General features: G+C 46.0%; 1 protein-coding gene across 1 annotated transcript in view; it reads left to right on the top strand.

The window, feature by feature from the left end:
• LOC138515897 (alcohol dehydrogenase 1-like) overlaps positions 1 to 16,545 on the top strand; it is a 180,979-nt gene that overhangs the window by 11,518 nt on the left and 152,916 nt on the right. The window contains exon 2 of the mRNA XM_069630660.1: positions 15,445 to 15,546. Coding sequence (XP_069486761.1) covers positions 15,445 to 15,546 — 102 coding nt within the window. The remainder of the gene's footprint in view (positions 1 to 15,444; positions 15,547 to 16,545) is intronic.

Raw genomic sequence — 16,545 nt, 5'->3', positions numbered from 1 at the left:
TTTTTTTTAAAGTGTTTGAATGTCTGTGTGCTTCGATTTTCACGAAGCCTGTCTGTGTGCAAGAGTTTCAATGAGCATGCACATGTTTGTGTGTTTGAGTTTTGAAGTGGCAATGCTTGCATATATTGTGGGCATAGGCATCATGCTATTGGTTACCTGGCATCCATTTTATTTTTTCATGTGTTACCCTACTGAACCGATTGTAAATTGTATGGCTTTTTAACAATTTTTTCCTCCAAAAGTGTGCTTTAAAAAGCACAATTTCAAACCATTAATACAGAAATCCAAGGAGTGGGAGCCCCTCATGTCACTCTACATTACATTGGAAATATGAATTCCCCTCCACTGGAAATGCTCACCAGCCGCTACTGTACGTTGTTAGGCGTGGCCCTGCTCAGGATGCACCACCTTCCTCGCGGGCTACTCCATATGTGCAGTTGTGCATAATGATCAGGTTACATTGTACGCTGCTGTTGCGCTGTTGTAAGTAAAATGTCAAAGATCTAACAAAAGTTTAATTTGAATAATTACATCTTTCACCTTTCAAACAAGGGGGTGGTCGCTCGGGGCGGAGACAGCCTCATCATTTTTGGGGGGCTGGATGGCAGTTTTGTAAGTTGGTAGTGAGTGGCGCTATTAAACCCTTTGCACTGTCCACTTTCCCCATTTGTCTGAGCAGAGGCGGCCTTGGAGGGGGCTGGCCGGGCGACCACCCGGGGCGTCACTCCCCCCAGGCCGCAATTAACCCCTGCCACACCAGCTCGGGGGAGTCTTTCAACGGTTCCCCCGAGCTAGCGTAGTGGGACAAGGCACGGCAGGCAGGCTTTTGCTATTAAATCCACCCGCGGCGGGGGTTGAATTTAATTACTATAGGGTGCTGTTGTCAGCACCCTATTGTTATTAAATGCGCCCCTCCACAGCGGGCACTTTTAATAACAAAAGGCGCCATTAGCCCCCCACCACACCAGCTGGGGGGAGTCTTTCAAGGGCCCCCCTGAGCTGGCATAGTGTCATTTGGCGTGGCAGGCGCCTCACTGTTATTAAATGTGCCCGCCGCGGCAGAGCGTATTTAATAACAATAGGGTGCTGATCATCGCCGGATCGAGGAGGTTAAAAAATAAGTGGCACTTCCTGGCCCCGCCCCCTCCACCGTGCCCCCTGTTGACCAGGGGTGGAGGAGGGGGAGGCGCCAATTTGCCCAGGGCGCTGCTGCCCCTAAGGCGGCCCTGCCTCTGAGCTCAGGAAGCAGAATTGCTTTCAGAGGCTATTTCGTTTCACAAAGATGCAAATCATTGGAGCAGTTGAGAATTTAGCTTCATTATAGGGGGGGTCTATTGATATGGCATGGGCAGTCATTTGTCATCTGCCACTTTACGTTGACTGCTGCCGTTGCATTAATGATAGTTTAAGCTTAAACAAATACACTGCTTACAGGCTTTTGCCTTTGGAGTTATGGGCTGGGTGTCACAGCAGTGATCCGTTCTGCCTCATACTGGGAGGTCCTAGCCAGTTGCTGGCACCGCCCATGTCGCCCATGCTCTCTAACATAAGAGCCGTCACATAATCACTCCCCATTACAAAGCTGAAGAGGTAAAGGTTCAAAGGGCAGAAAGGGCCTAAATCAGGATCTGGAACATGTGGGTCCGACTGTGGCTTGGTCCACGAGTAATGATGGAGGAGGCTCTTGTGGGGGTTCACTGGCATAAAAATCATTTCCCCTAAGGCCGGCCTGTAAGTGAGGAGAATGGTCAATTCTGAGCTAAGGCCAAATGTGGTGAAACGGGAGGTTGAGCTAAGCCACACAAATAAGTGCATGCTGCATAGGGCCTGTCAGCAAAGAATTGGTTACAGGGGCAACTCTTTCCACGTCTCTAACTCAAACACCTGAGGCTCTAATCACCCCATGTTAGGCTTTGTCAATTTGACAATGGTCACTAAATTTGGAGAATCCCTTCTGCACATGGCCAGGTCACTTGATCCTGCCCCAGTCAGCAACCTTAAAGTTGGGTTCTCTACTGGCATTCGTCAGACGATGGGCTTATTCATACGGTCCTATATGGCCGCTAACCTGGTAAGTATCTGTTGAATGTCTACGGCAACAGATATGTACAATCAGCGCTCCAGATAAGATTTTGAGGTAGGAGTATTGTACTGCCTATTTTTAAACTTTGAGAGTAAATGTGATTTCAAGAGATTTCAAAAAAGGTAGCAGGCATGATAGCCTGTTCTGAGATGAGAGTTTGCAGCACACGCTTTTTGCTCACTGTACCTTTCACAGATGGGAAATATCCATTTGCATATCAGTCTTTGTCCCGCCCACATGGGCAGTCCAGCACCGAAATGCCATGGCGATTCCTCTCTGAACAAGAGTACCATGTGGGCGGGACAAAGACTGATATGCAAATGGATATTTCCCATCTGTGAAAGGTACAGTGAGCAAAAAGGGTTTGCTGCAAACTGTCAACTCAGAACAGGTTATCATGCCATGTTCTTTCTGGAGAGGAGGCCTGCTACCTTCTTTGAAGTGATTTCAAGAGAGTACAAATTCATTTTCTCCTTTGCAAGAAAGTAAAACATATGTGACATCCAGATGACACGTGCACACATTTAAAACTGGACAGCATTATGATATTGCAGTGGTCCACATTGTGACAGAAAAGCAAATTCCCCTCACAAGTAACAGATAAAGCACATGATGCACAAGCACAAGCACCCCATCACAAATGGAACAAATGAGCACTAACAGACTGAGCTCCTCTGCGCGCAAAGAATAGGCAACATTTTATTACTGTTTAACACATTGGGCCTCATTACGAGTAGGGCGGTAAGGGATACCGGGCACCGGTAAGGAGACCAGTGCAGGTAATCCCTTACCACCCTACTACGAGTTCCCTTAGCGGGTTCCTCCTTTAACGCCTGGTCTGACCAGGCGTTATGGACGGGACCCGTTAAGGGAAATCAGAACCAATAACGGTACCGCAATTTTTGGTACCGTTATTAGCGCCTTCCAATTCCCATTGAGCCCTATGGGCGCTCAAATGGGAATGGGGAATGGTTTGGTGAATGGGGACTTACCGGTCCCGCCAAGGTCAGACTGGACCTGTAAGTCCCCATCTCACCAAACCGGACACGGTACCGTTATTGGTGGTAGTCATGGCGCAAATAGCGCCATGACTACAACCAACCTCGTAATGAGGCCCATTGGCTCCAAGTTAAGCTTCAATAGATGTTTAAATTAGGCAGAGCATACTAATCCGTTCCCTAGATAAGATTTGAGGTGCATGTATTTTACACACTGTAATTATAATTAGAGTGTACATTAAACTGTAAGAGTAAACATGATTTGCCTCTGCAAGACTATATTAAGTATGTGACGGGCAACCAGAACATGACTAAATTTGAAAAGGAATAGAAGAAATAAGAAACAAAACAGAGTTGTGTAGCAGATATGCCCGGCTTCAAACAATGTATTACATTTGTGGAAATCGTTCTTCATATTAATGTGTGTGAATACACCACATAGAAGCATCTTGATGATTAAGGCACACAGCACAGGAACTCCTAAAATACATTTGTGCAGTGCAATCATGCATTCACTGAAAAAAAATCTAATTTTTGTTGTTACAAACGATACTTCCCAATTGTATGTGTTTTCCATCTTATTACTGATAAGATCTTAACATGCTATGAAATTACATTTGCATGCAAAATGGTTCCCTCCTTCAGCATAGCAAAGCGCAACAGAATTTGAACAGAAACACGCCCTTCCTTATCTCACTATGTGAGCCTTTCAGAAACAGCAGAGAAACAATAGCGGTTTTCAGACGCTGCTCCATGCATTGCAATTCCATCCATGCAGATAAGAATCAAAGCATCTATTCTGGTTTCTTTCACGTCACCTGCCCTCTGCTCTCAACTGGTAAAAGATATGTATGGAAAGATAAAAGGTGCCATGTTTACAAGATTTAAATGCGTAAAATGCCTTGTATGAAACTTATCTGGAGGCCTGTGTACGATTGACACTCCCTGAGAGGCCAGCAGTGTTTAGATGGCAGGAACGTTTTTCTCTCCCTAATTACTTGCAATGGTACATGTACCGGGACGATAGCTCAAGGCAATATGCTCGCCTTGGGGATACAAGGTGATGCTGTGCAACAGGGATTTGAACCCCCGTTTGGTGCTTAGAAGCGGGGGGAGTCCGGCATCAAGCACGATATAAATAACAAAAGCATTAATAAATACATGACTTGAAAGGGAGGGCCCGCGTGCTGGAGAGAGCTTTGTTTCTAAATGTGAATAACATGCACCCTACTGCTTCCATTGGGTCCAGCTCCCCTTGAATAGAGGCCCGTATGGAGGCATTGAGAACTCTATTATATCATATAGCATGCCGTTTCCTTGGGGGTGCTATAATGCGGTAGTGCAGTGGGTGTTAATGCTGACTTTGAGAAAGTCCTCCATAATTTCAGAGGGGAGCTTCACATCGGTATTTGATATCATGGCCACTCTCTGGAAACCCCTCCTTCTAAAAAGGGTTCTCTCTGAAAATCAATAACTGTGGTGGTGGTGGTGATGGACTCCACAAACTTGACTTTGTGACATTTCAAAAAGTGATCTAAGAGAACTGTGGCCAACCTGCTCTCTGGATCAAGGGTGTTGGAGATCTCTACAAGGTCCATCGCTACAGTTTGCCATGGACCCTGAGGTATGGTGATTGTGAGGGTGGCATCACAAGATCTTGATTTTGGCAACCCACAGGCACAACAATCATTGATGTGCAGGTGGAGCACATCACTTGCAGTAAGGGCCTATGGTCAGTTCTAAGCTTAAATGATGCTGCCTAGAGATACTGACAGAAGGGCTGTACTGTCCAGACACAAGTAACGGCCTCTTTGTCTATTACAGCGTAGTTCACTTCTCACTATGACGCCAATGTTTACTCTCGGGTGCATATGGCATGGGATAGGACTGTCCCAACGCCTTTTGTCGCTGGCTTCGACAGTAAGGCTAGTGTCCTCCTGCGCAGAGAAGGAATGGAACGCATGTGCATGTAGAATGGGCTGCTTTGCCTGAAGAAAGACCCCTTGCTGCTTTTTACACTATGCAAAGCGTTCTCCTTTCTTGTTGTGTCTACAAACGGGTTCAATGACAGAAGCTAAGTTGTGTGCAAACTTCACTTAGAAATCACAAGAGCCAGACAATGAAACAGGTTATTATTTCGTAGTGGAGGCTGGAGTCTTTTTGATGACCTTCAGGAGGTTGTGCTTGGGTTGAATGCCTGGAGAGAACAACGTATGACCTAACTGTCCGGAGGAGGGTACTGGGGGTGATAAGGCTATTCAAAAAGAGTGTACTGTACAGCATCTTGGGGTGGGGGGGAGCACAGCAGCAATATTTGTATTCAAGTGGGTGTTTAGCATTAAGAAATGTGAATGCCTCTGGTCTCATAGATGAAATGAGGTTGTAAGTCTTCCATGGGGAGCTTTATTCTGCAACAGGAACCATAGCTGCTGGCTCACTGCACACTCATCAGCTGTTGCATAATGAAAGACGTTCTGCACTTTAGAATGAATATCCCTTGTAAGCAGACAGAAGTAGAAGATAGAACAGAAACATGTGTAGCTCCTTGTAAAAAGTCATACCTGGGTTCCCAGCAAACTGTGATCTGTTGAAAACTTTACAAAACACATTTATAAAATGAATCTTGCCTGATCCCAAAGACCAGCAATCAAATTAGGTCTAAAACAGAAGAAACTCTAAAAACCAGCTCCATCCTGCAAAAGCAGGTTTGCAGGACAACAGAGAAATCAGCTAAGTCTCATTAGCATCTGGGCAGGTGCGTGTAGGCAAGCAGGTTGCATGGATTTCATGCTTTACCTAACTCTTTAAGACTGCATTGGGGTGTGCGGTCTTGTGAGTGCTCGCACACCAGGCGTGATCTCACAAGATCACGCTAGGGTCAGCAGAGCGGCAGATATGGAGAGGAGCACGGCGGAAGCAGATGCTTGGCTTGTGACGCCCAGACGCGAGAGCAGAAGATAATTAATCAAACAACCATAATGTTGTACGTTGTACTATGAAGAAACACAAGTGCAACTATTTCCATCAGTGAAATTAGTCATTGGGCCTCATTACGAGTCTGCCGGTAACTGAGGCGGTAAAACCGCCTGGTTGCCGCTGGACTCGTATTACCATTCGGCCTCTGTGACTCCCGGAAATACCAGGACATTACGACCCTGGTGTCCCGGGAATTCCGGAGGCGGAATTCAGTTAATCCCCATTCCCATTGAGTCCCACATGACTCAATGGGAATGGGGAAGTGGAAACACTGGCCCCATCACGTGATGGTGCTGGTGTTTACACGTCCGCCTGCAGGCGGGCGGTGTTAAACCCGCCAGGTCAGACCTGGCGGGAACATCACCTCCCGCCTGCAGGACTCGGGATCGGGCGGTCCGGAATCAATAGTGGTGGCGGGTTTACCGCCACAGTTATTTCTGGACCGCCCAACCTGTAATGAGGCCCATTTTGTGACAGGAGCAACAACATCTGTGTCCCGAGCAAGCTGTTGTCTTCTCGTTCCCTCCACTCACAATGCTCGGGCCTATTAAAATAGTCTGTGAGTCGGTATCCCCGGGTATGGACTGCCGATGCTGTCATTCTTGCCTAAGTAATCACCGCCCCACTGAGAGAACCCTTAACTCACAGGTGTGATTAAATCACGAGTCAACAACCTAGTTATTCTGTGTTAGTTGATGTGAAGATTTAGGGAGCTGTGGGTGGCATGGAAACACTACATTACATTGTATCAAGTTTCCTACTTTAGGCACACACACAACATTACACCCTAAAACACTTATACAGTATATTTAGCTCTAAAAGCGGCCATGCATTTGTCAAGCAACACATTAATTATTGAGGCATGGGCCAAACTCCAAGCGTGAAGCTGTTGTTTTTGTTGCACACGTAGCAGGCCTGAAATCAGCCATTTGTTTTCTATTTGTAAAGGATCTTTGACATAAAACGAAGGCAAATAAAACTACTACGCAACAATAGTGATGACAATGCTTTAGGGGGAAAGGTAATTCCCGTGGTTAATGTTGCACTTTAGCCTCCACTACGCAGTGTTGCTGACAGCAGCATTTTCTGGGAATTGATTTTTAACATGTTTGTGTGATTTCTTTCCAGCCACGGTTTTCCGACATTTTGTGAGCTGCTTTCAAGCCAGTAAAGAGGAAGTGACTCGAGAGAAGGAGACCTGTGGAGTCTGCAGATCATTTTTCAGAGGCAAAACAAAATAAAAAGGAGGAATTCTATTTTACTTCACACCAATACATCTACTTACTACTCCAGCCACACTAATTAAATTAGGCATGTAAGTAGCAGTTCCACTTTTAGTAGTACTAACAGAACGACTGTCACCAGTACCAGCATTACTACCAGTAGAAGTAATATTATTGCTTCTACCAGTAATAGTACTTTTACTCACAATAGTATTACTAAAAGTAGTACTACTAGTACTACTGCCACTAGTAGTAGCACAGCCAGTAGCAGCAGGGGTAGTTCTTCTAGTACTACTACTTCCACTACAAGCTACTGCCAGAGGCAGTCACAGGAATAGTACTTCCACTGATACTGTCACTATTCTACAGGGTTTGAAATTAAGATTAAATGGGCAGTAGCTAAAACCAGCTCCTAGGTGTTCGGCATCACCCAGTAGGTAGAAGCTACTGCTGGGGAACCAGGAGCGAGTAAACTGCACACCGCAAATCTAACTTCTACAGGAGAGGCAAACTTTAACTTTTTGCACATTATGGATTCCACTATCTCATCCGGTGTGTTTAGCTTTAGGTTTGGAAGTTTCCAACTGCAGAGCATATGTCTGCATGCTCTTCCTCCTTGTAACTCCAATCTTACCAGCGTGTTTCTCTCCTACCAGTGTACTCCTAAGTGTGACGAAATACTATTCTTGCCAAAAGTACAAGTGGGGCTCAAGTGCTCCTGTGTACCTTGCCCAAACTTGTAATACAACTCGGTTTAGAGGTGTTTCAGTCATGAATATTTAACAGAAAAAAGTAGATGCTACGCATGCTTTGCCTCTATTGGGTAGTATCAGCCGAGGGCAGGCAATAGTCTCCAGAGATGTGAGTCAGCAGCAGAAACTCCCACATAACAATAGTACAGTAAGTGCCAACATGAAAGTAATGTCCTAGCAATGTTTGATATAAATACAGTTTTTACTCAACACACAAACAATGGTTAAACACACTAAGACAACATGATTGCAAGTTAAATCACAACAAATTGCGGTACGATATATATAATGATTCACAGTCTGAAAATCCTTAGAATTGTACTTCTCAAGGGAATAAATTGGCAAATGGTTTAAAAAGGGAAAAAGAACAAAGTAACACTTATTTGGATAAGGTAGAGAAAGGGGAATGTAGCCAGTCCTTAGGGTCCAAGACAATGTCCAGGTGCTGAGGTACAGAGGGTGTCTGTTGAGAGTCACATATCCCGCAAGTTTTCTACTGTAGTCTTTGTAGAAGGCTGGGTAGTATTGAGCAAGTCTTCTGGGCAACTTTAACAGGCTTATCTGTAGACCAAGGCTCAGAAGGAAGGCAAGGACATGAAGTAGTGTTGCAGCTCAATCAAAGTTCGACGCGTCTGATGGCTATAAACAGGCTTGAAGTCCTTTCTTCTGATAAACAGCAATTCTCAGAGATAATATATCTGGACTGTTAGGGTGCTGGGAATCCTCTCCAGAGAGACACACAGAGCTGTATCTTAATTCTGTTCTTGTCAGCGATTGGACATGCCTGGGGAGTTTTCATACTCCTGGATTTGTTGAATGATGTCTGGGCCCCACTGGAAGTCACTCCACCACCTTCCTGACCTGAACCAGTAAGTGAGTGCCCTCCAGGGAAGCCTCCTGAAGGGTATTTGAGGCAGGATGAAGGTGCCTGGAGAACCGGAGCAGGTAGGATTGTGGAGTCAGGAGACCAGGAATAGAAGGTAGGTACAGGAGGAAAGTATCCATACTGGGAACTTTGGACAGGAAAGTTCTGGAACCATATGATTGTGGAATCAGGAGACCAGGAATAGAAGGTAGGTACAGGAGGAAAGTATCCATACTGGGAACTTTGGACAGGAAAATAATATGTTTTAGAGATAGAACTGTAACATTTACTAACGTAGTAAAAGATGTTTGTGGACCTTTCAGCACATGAGGTACTGTCCACAAGTGTACCAGTCTCTCAGGCACTTGTAAAAGATGGTGTCCATTATTTCTCAGACAGGATTGCCATGGCAAGGGCACATTTCCCAATTTTAGATGTATTTTATGAAGTAAGACCAAGTGCACTGAACAGCCTCATTCTAGGTGCTGAACCTTATTGGTCTTGTTTCAAACAATCTTCTAACATGAAGTTGACACTCTCGTGGAGTCTTCAAGCAAAGACATTTGGCTCACCTTTGGATACCTTGCCCTCCAAATTCTTATAAATATTTGCCACTTTGCTCCAGAATTATATTGTTCACTTATTTAATTCCTCTACTGGAAGGAGACTATTCCTGACGATCTGGAAACTTTCTGTTCTAAAACCTCTGATATATAAAACTTAGACCGCTATAATCATGCACATTTTTTTACCATTTTTCTGTAACTGTTTTGGTGAAATCAATGGAGCGAGTAGTTCTACGTCAAGAAGAATTTTTCATTGAATGTAGTAATTAGCAGGATAAAGCCCAGCTAGTCTTTCATCCCGGCTGCAGTACTGACCTTGTGACAACTTACATGTTCAATCATATGCATGAGGAAATGGCTAGTGGATGAGCAGAAGCCCTTATTTTGCTGCACCTGTCTGCTACCATTGATTAAGCGAATCACTGACTCATTTACCTCTTCGTGTTGGAGGGAGTATAGTAATGTGGATAAACTCCATTCTGACCAGAATAAAGCAGTCAGTGTCATGGCCACCTTTTATCTCCTCTCTGAAGGAGCTTATTTGTGGAGTCCCCCACGGCATGTGCTCTCTTAGCACCTTTTCAAAATCTGTGTCCTAACTTTGAGCAAACGGATAAAAGTTTGTGGTTTCACTTGTTTTAACTGAGCAGATGATGCTCAAATCTTCGTTAGTCTTGCCAGTGACCAATCTTTCATCCCCTGCAGGCTGATGGACTGTCAGTTCAATAGAATCCTAGATATCTAACAACTATCTTAAAATCAAACCAGGGAAGTTCTGATAGCCAACAACAGATTAAATCAATGGAGTCCTGCATATTGGACTGAACAATTTGGGCATTTCCCAGACATCTCTTCGATGTTACCCAACTTGGCCTTAGATAGAAAGCAAGTCTTCACTAGACCCCAGTTTTCATTGGTGACCCAAAGGTATTTCTTCCATCTGAAAGAGCTTAGATGTTAACTCCCTCTGTTGTCCTTTCCTCATAGGGTTCTAGTGTGAATGCCTTCCTCTCCAGATTTTGGCAATGGTATCTTGGTCTGAAAATCAATGCATTCATCACAATTCACTGGGTGCAAAACCCAGTAGCCAGATTACTGGGGTTGAGAATATTGGATTGTTTGTCCCCCAGCCTGCTCATTCTGCATGTGTGACTAGTTGGTCGCATTTATTTGCTCATAACAATGCAAACAAGTGGCTTAAAGAACATGAAAAGGAATTGCAGGAAAAGGAATTGCCAGCGGTACTGTGACAAACCTTAAAGGCCTGGATTGTGACCTTAACAATCTCGTTGGACATGGATATGAAGGGACAAGCAATATGAGTGGTCAATTTCACGGTGCTGCCTTAGATCTTCGAAGCTGATATCGAAAATTGATTTTCCTAATAAATGCATTATCTCTCAAGATCTTGTGTAAAAGTTTCCTTTTTAACCAGCTTTCTAGCCAGAAAGCACAGGCAGCTAACAGAATATTTGTTACTTGAGCTTTTTTAATTGATGCTTGTTTTGAAATATATACTTCATATTAATCTTCATTTTGAAATAGTGCTGACACAAAGCACCACTTTGTATGGAAATGTCTCTTTGGGGGAGGAGGCAAAGGAAGTTCCTTCTGAGCACCCAAGCCCTGCCTCCTGACCTCCCTCCAGCCCACCCTCTTTCCCAAATGACTGTTTTTGAAATCCTGCATCCGCCACTGTCTTCCATCCACCCCACGCCCACTCTCTGCCCCTTACCCCCACTCTCTCTACCGCCACCCAACCCCCATTTTGTGCGCTGGTTGGGTTTTGTTTGTGTTATTTTGGGTAGCTTTTAACAAGTCCTCCCGAGGCTGCTTTGTTCTTTATGTTTTTTGCCCCAACCAACTACCATCACCCACCCACCCCAACACCACCCTCTCTAATCCCACCCCTACCAACCCTATCCCGACCCTATTAACCTACTCCCTCCCTTTCTACCCCCACCTACCAAATCCCCACCCTCTCTACCCTCGCCCACCCAATCCCCACTCTCTCAATCCCAACCAACCTTAACACCACCATGTCTACCACCAATAACCCTACCCCAACTCTCTCTACCCCACTCATCCTACCCATACCCTCTCTACCTTCACCTGCCCAATCCCACTCTCTCTACCCCCACCCACAGACTCTACCCCCACTCTCTGTATCCCCACCCACCCACCTTACCCCCACTCTCTCTACCCCACCCACCCTAGCCCAACTCTCTCTATCCCAACCCAACCACCCTAGCCCCACTCTCTCTACCCCACCCACCCACACTAGCCCCACTATCTCTACCCCCACCCACCCACTCACCCTAGCCCCACTCTCTCTACCCCAACCCACCTGACCCTACCTCCATGCTCTCCACCCCACCCACCCTACTCCCACTCTCTCTTCACCCACCCACCCTATCCCCACTCTCTCTACCCCATCCACCCTTCCCCCACATTCTCTAAGCCCATCCACCGTACCCCCACGCTCTCTACCCCATCCACTGACCCTACCCCAACCCTCTCTACCCCCACCCACCCAGCCTACTCCCACTCTGTCTACCCTACCTACCCTACCCCCACTCTCTCTAACCCCACACACCCTAACCCTACACTATCTACCAAAAACCCAATCCGCTCTACCCCATGTACCCATCCTACACCCACTGTCTCTACCTTGTCCACACACCATACCCCCACTTTCTTTACCTTTACCCACCCACCCTACTACTGCTCTACCAAGACTCACCCACCTTATCTCCACTCTATGTACCCCCACCGACCACTTTTGCACTCTCTCTACCCACAACCACCCACCTTACCTTCACTCTCTTTACCTCCACTGTGAGAAACCTGAAGGTGTCTCTCAGTCTAGTCCCCAAGGTTCTGTCATCCAGGTGGCCAGGACATGACCATCGCTTTTGGATTCAGTTCCTGAGGGTGGACCAGTGCGGGAGGATCACCTGGATGGGGTTCCTTGGCGAGTGGGAGTGGGACACCGATGGGTGAGATGCAGTATCCCCCATCTTTAAACACCTTTTCCACATCCTACCACGTAGGATATTCCAAAACACTCCCCACGCCCATTTTACCACAGGAACACTTTGCACAACACGAAAGACAATGGACTAACACAAGAGCTGTTTACCTGACATGTCCCAATACAAGGTCAGGCAAGGTCAGGCAATTGATCTGAATCACACACACCTGACAGCCCTTTCCCTTCCCCAAAGGGATAAAAGGTGGAGCACGAGATCGCAGGACGAGCAAAGCAGACCGCACAACGTGAGAGCTAACTCAACATGACAGTTCAAGAGGAGGAGAAAGATGGCACGAGTCGAGAGGATACCAAGGGGAGCAGTGACCTTGCCCTTATCGACAGACAACCGTGAAGCCTCAAGAGAAGGAATCATAAGGCCGAAGACAAGAGTCAACGTGTGTTGCAGCAGATGCCAACGGTACCTGGGTACCTCCTCCGCTGACAGCCAAGCCGCAGAGAAATGCATGGCCCAATGGTGCCAGCCTTGACTCTAAAAACAAGGAAGCAAAGCAGTTCAACACAGCCGGTGAGTCGAGGGGAGAGCCGATAAAGAAACCAAACTACGTTGAAGGAAAGTAGCAAGCAGCTAATTGAACTTTGAATAAACAACGAACTGATTGCTTATTGGAAAAGGGGAAAGCCAGCAGAACAGAAACAAACACCACGTGGGTGTTCTCTTGAGAAACGCTAGATGATTACCCTGCTATTGAACTACAATAACCAGAAGGCCTTGGGAGAAAGGTGAAAAGAGCGGTCAAAGTGGTCATACAGGGGTCATGTGATATCCTCTGTATAGTCGAAAGTCTTTGACCGACGGATGATCGAGAAACTAAGGGAAACAAATCATGCATGGTATGAGAAATGCATTGTAAAGGTTGGCAAAAGTGAACGAGATCTGAAGTCCCATGAACATTGTGTTGACAGGAGTCAACCTGAAGTGGGGAAGCTGGAAATAGAAAAGAGGTCCGAAGGAGGGAGATCCAGGGGTGGAAAATCACCACCCAAAGTTAATTGAGAAAAGAACTGTTTAATTGAGTTGTCAAGTATGACTGTGAGGGGTCTGCACCCGGAAGAGGGGGACTCAGGGTTGCAACCGTCACCCAAAGCCATTCATGGAACAAGATGTTTGTTTTTGTTGTTGACAATATAAGGCCCTCGAAGGCACGAGTCTTTTTATTGAAAAGAGACTTAAACATTGGAAAACCTGATAGCTGGAACAGACTGTCGGCTCGTGCTGGGAAAGCTTGGGTGTGTGCTGTGCACAGGAGACCCACTTTGTCCCGTGCTGTAAACGTGGGGAAGGGAGACCCCTGGCAATCACATCTTGACTTATTATTTGTGAACGCTTCTTTCTTTATTGAAACCCCTATCCCACACTCTTTCCGTAATTAGTTGTAAGGATTTGGCAATAGGTTCTTTTAGTATAGGCCTTTTTACTTTGACAAGATGCCACGAGGATAGCCGTATTTTTCATTTGATGGTCGATGCTTGCTCCCATCTTGGATTACAGTTTATTTTAGGCATTTTCCACCCTACATTTACAGTTTAATAAACACTCTTGAACTGTGATCAGTTGTGTCTGTCTTTACTGTTGCCACCATGAGTTCCTTACACCACCCGCCATACCGCCACTCTCTTTACCTCATCCACCCTACCCCCAAACACTCTAAGCCCACCCACCTTATGAACACTCTCTCTACCCCACCCACTGACCCTACACCAACAATCTCCACCTCCACCCACACACGTTGCCCCCACTCTCTATTCCCACCCACTGAGCCTAACCCCACTCTCTCTACCCCATCCTCCCAACCTACCACCACTCTGTCTACCCCACCGACCCTACCTCTATGCTAGCTACCAAAACCCAACCCACTCTAACCCACCCACCCTCCCTTCCCCACTTACTCTACCCCGTCCACACACCATATCCCCACTTTCTCTACCAGACCACCATTCACCCTACCACAACTCTATCAACACTCACCCACCTTACCTCCACTCTCTCTACCCCCACCCACATACTCTACCTCCAATCTCTCTACACCCTACTTCCACTCTCTCTACTGATACACACCCACCCTAGCCCACTCTCTATAACTGCACCTGCCTAGCCTATGCCCACTCTCTCTACCCCCACCCACCCACCATACCCCCTTCTCTCTACAGAATATCTCACTCTCTATACCTGATCCAACCAACCAAACCTAACCCCACACTCTGTACCCGTAGCAAGTCTACCTCCTCTCTCTACCCCACCCTAGTCCATTTTCTCTACTCACAGCTGCCCACCCTACCCACACACTCTCTACTCCCAGCTACCCTACCCTCACCCTCACACTCTAAACCTATTCACCCACTGTACCACCACTCTCTGTACTCCATCCAACTCCCACACTCTCCACCTCCAAGCATCCACTCTACCCCAGTCTCTTTACTTCTACCCTGAAACCCTACCCCCACTCTCTCTACCCAACCCAACCATCCTCACTTCTTCTACCTCCAACCACCCTTCCCCATTCGCTCTCCCCCACCCAACTCTTTCTACAGCCCTACCCAACCCCACTCTCTACCCTTACTTACCCCTCCTCTCACATTCTTGCTTTATTTCTTACCTTCTCACTCTCAATCTTTCTCGCTCATATTTCCTCTTGCTCATCATCGATGGCAACCTCTCTCAATCGTTTCCTCCCTTACTCTATTCTCCTTCCTTCTCATTCTCTTGCACAATCGCACCCCTCTTCGCATCCTCCTTTGAAACTTTGCACTCTCCTCCTTGCAGCCTGGTGCCTGTGAATGCAAAATGCGAAGAACAGCGTTAGACGCCAAAACTATTGACTTTGTCAATGCTTGTTATTTAAAAGTAGATAATATAAGAGAGTGGATTGCAAAGATGTTCTAATCCCCAAAGTGGCATGATTAAGTTGAAACTCTTTTTTTGTCTTAGGTCATCAAATGCAAGGCAGCTGTCCTTTGGGAGTGTAACCAACCGTTTTCAATTGAGGATATTGAAGTAGCTCCGCCAAAAGAGCATGAAGTCCGCATCAAGGTACTCACACACTGCGTCACCTGTGGCCGTATATTTCTTTTTAACAAGAACAGTGGATTTTGAAACATTGCCGATTTGTTTTCACCTTCAACTGGTCTGAACTCCATAGCTGTTGCTGCAAAGAAATACAAATGTGATTGTCTTCCAAGAGAAATATTCTAATAGCCCCGGACTCGAACGCTATGCATTGTCCCAGCGAAAACACTGGAAAATACCAGTGATTTAATCATTTACATTGCTGTTTTCTTTTCAAGGATTTTTAGGATTATAAATTGCGGAATTTGTCACTCAGAAAAGCAAAATAGCGCTTCTTTTACCAAATTGTTTTTGCGGGACAGAAATGAAATGGAAACCAGACAATAATCAGCAAAACAAAAAAAAATGGAGAAGAACAGTGGGGCAAAAGGATTTAAAAAAGCATTGGCAAAGCTAACGGTTTGGGCTTTCCTCTAGTTATGGGATAAGCATTTACTAGGCACTGATATAATGGTACTACTGGGCCATAAGGTCGCAGCAGCAGAAAAATGTAGTGATTATGTGGGCACATGATGGTAGTCTTTGGCAAATGTCTACATACTACCTATACATAGCCAAAACTGTTGGCTTTGCCGTTTCTTATTTTAAAAGGACGTGCACGGAAGAGATATAAATCGAGTGGCTGAAGGCACACTAGGTGAAGTCACTTTCATTACAACAGTAGCACATTTACACCTGTAATTAAGCCATTAACTCTCAGCAGAATGCTTAGAAACAACACTGGCAGGCTAATGTATCAAGCTCAAAGATCTCGCAGGAGGATATGTTTTAGGAGGGGGGAGGGAGGTGCAAGTAGTGGGCGGGAAAGGTCTGAGGGATAGCATGGCCATGGCAGTCAATGGGTGAGCAAATAACCAACAACACCCACAAGCGGCACTTCCTTTCTACCTGTAGTCCAATGCCTTTGTTCTGGCTTTTCTAGGTGAGCTCCATCTAATAGCCCAAACTCACAGACTGTGAGGA

Source organism: Ambystoma mexicanum, chromosome 6q, assembly GCF_040938575.1.
Source record: "Ambystoma mexicanum isolate Mex_15411 chromosome 6q, UKY_AmexF1_1, whole genome shotgun sequence".
NCBI lineage: Eukaryota > Metazoa > Chordata > Amphibia > Caudata > Ambystomatidae > Ambystoma > Ambystoma mexicanum.
The sequence above is the reverse complement of the archived record's forward strand: the minus strand, read 5'-3'. Positions and strand labels throughout refer to the sequence as shown.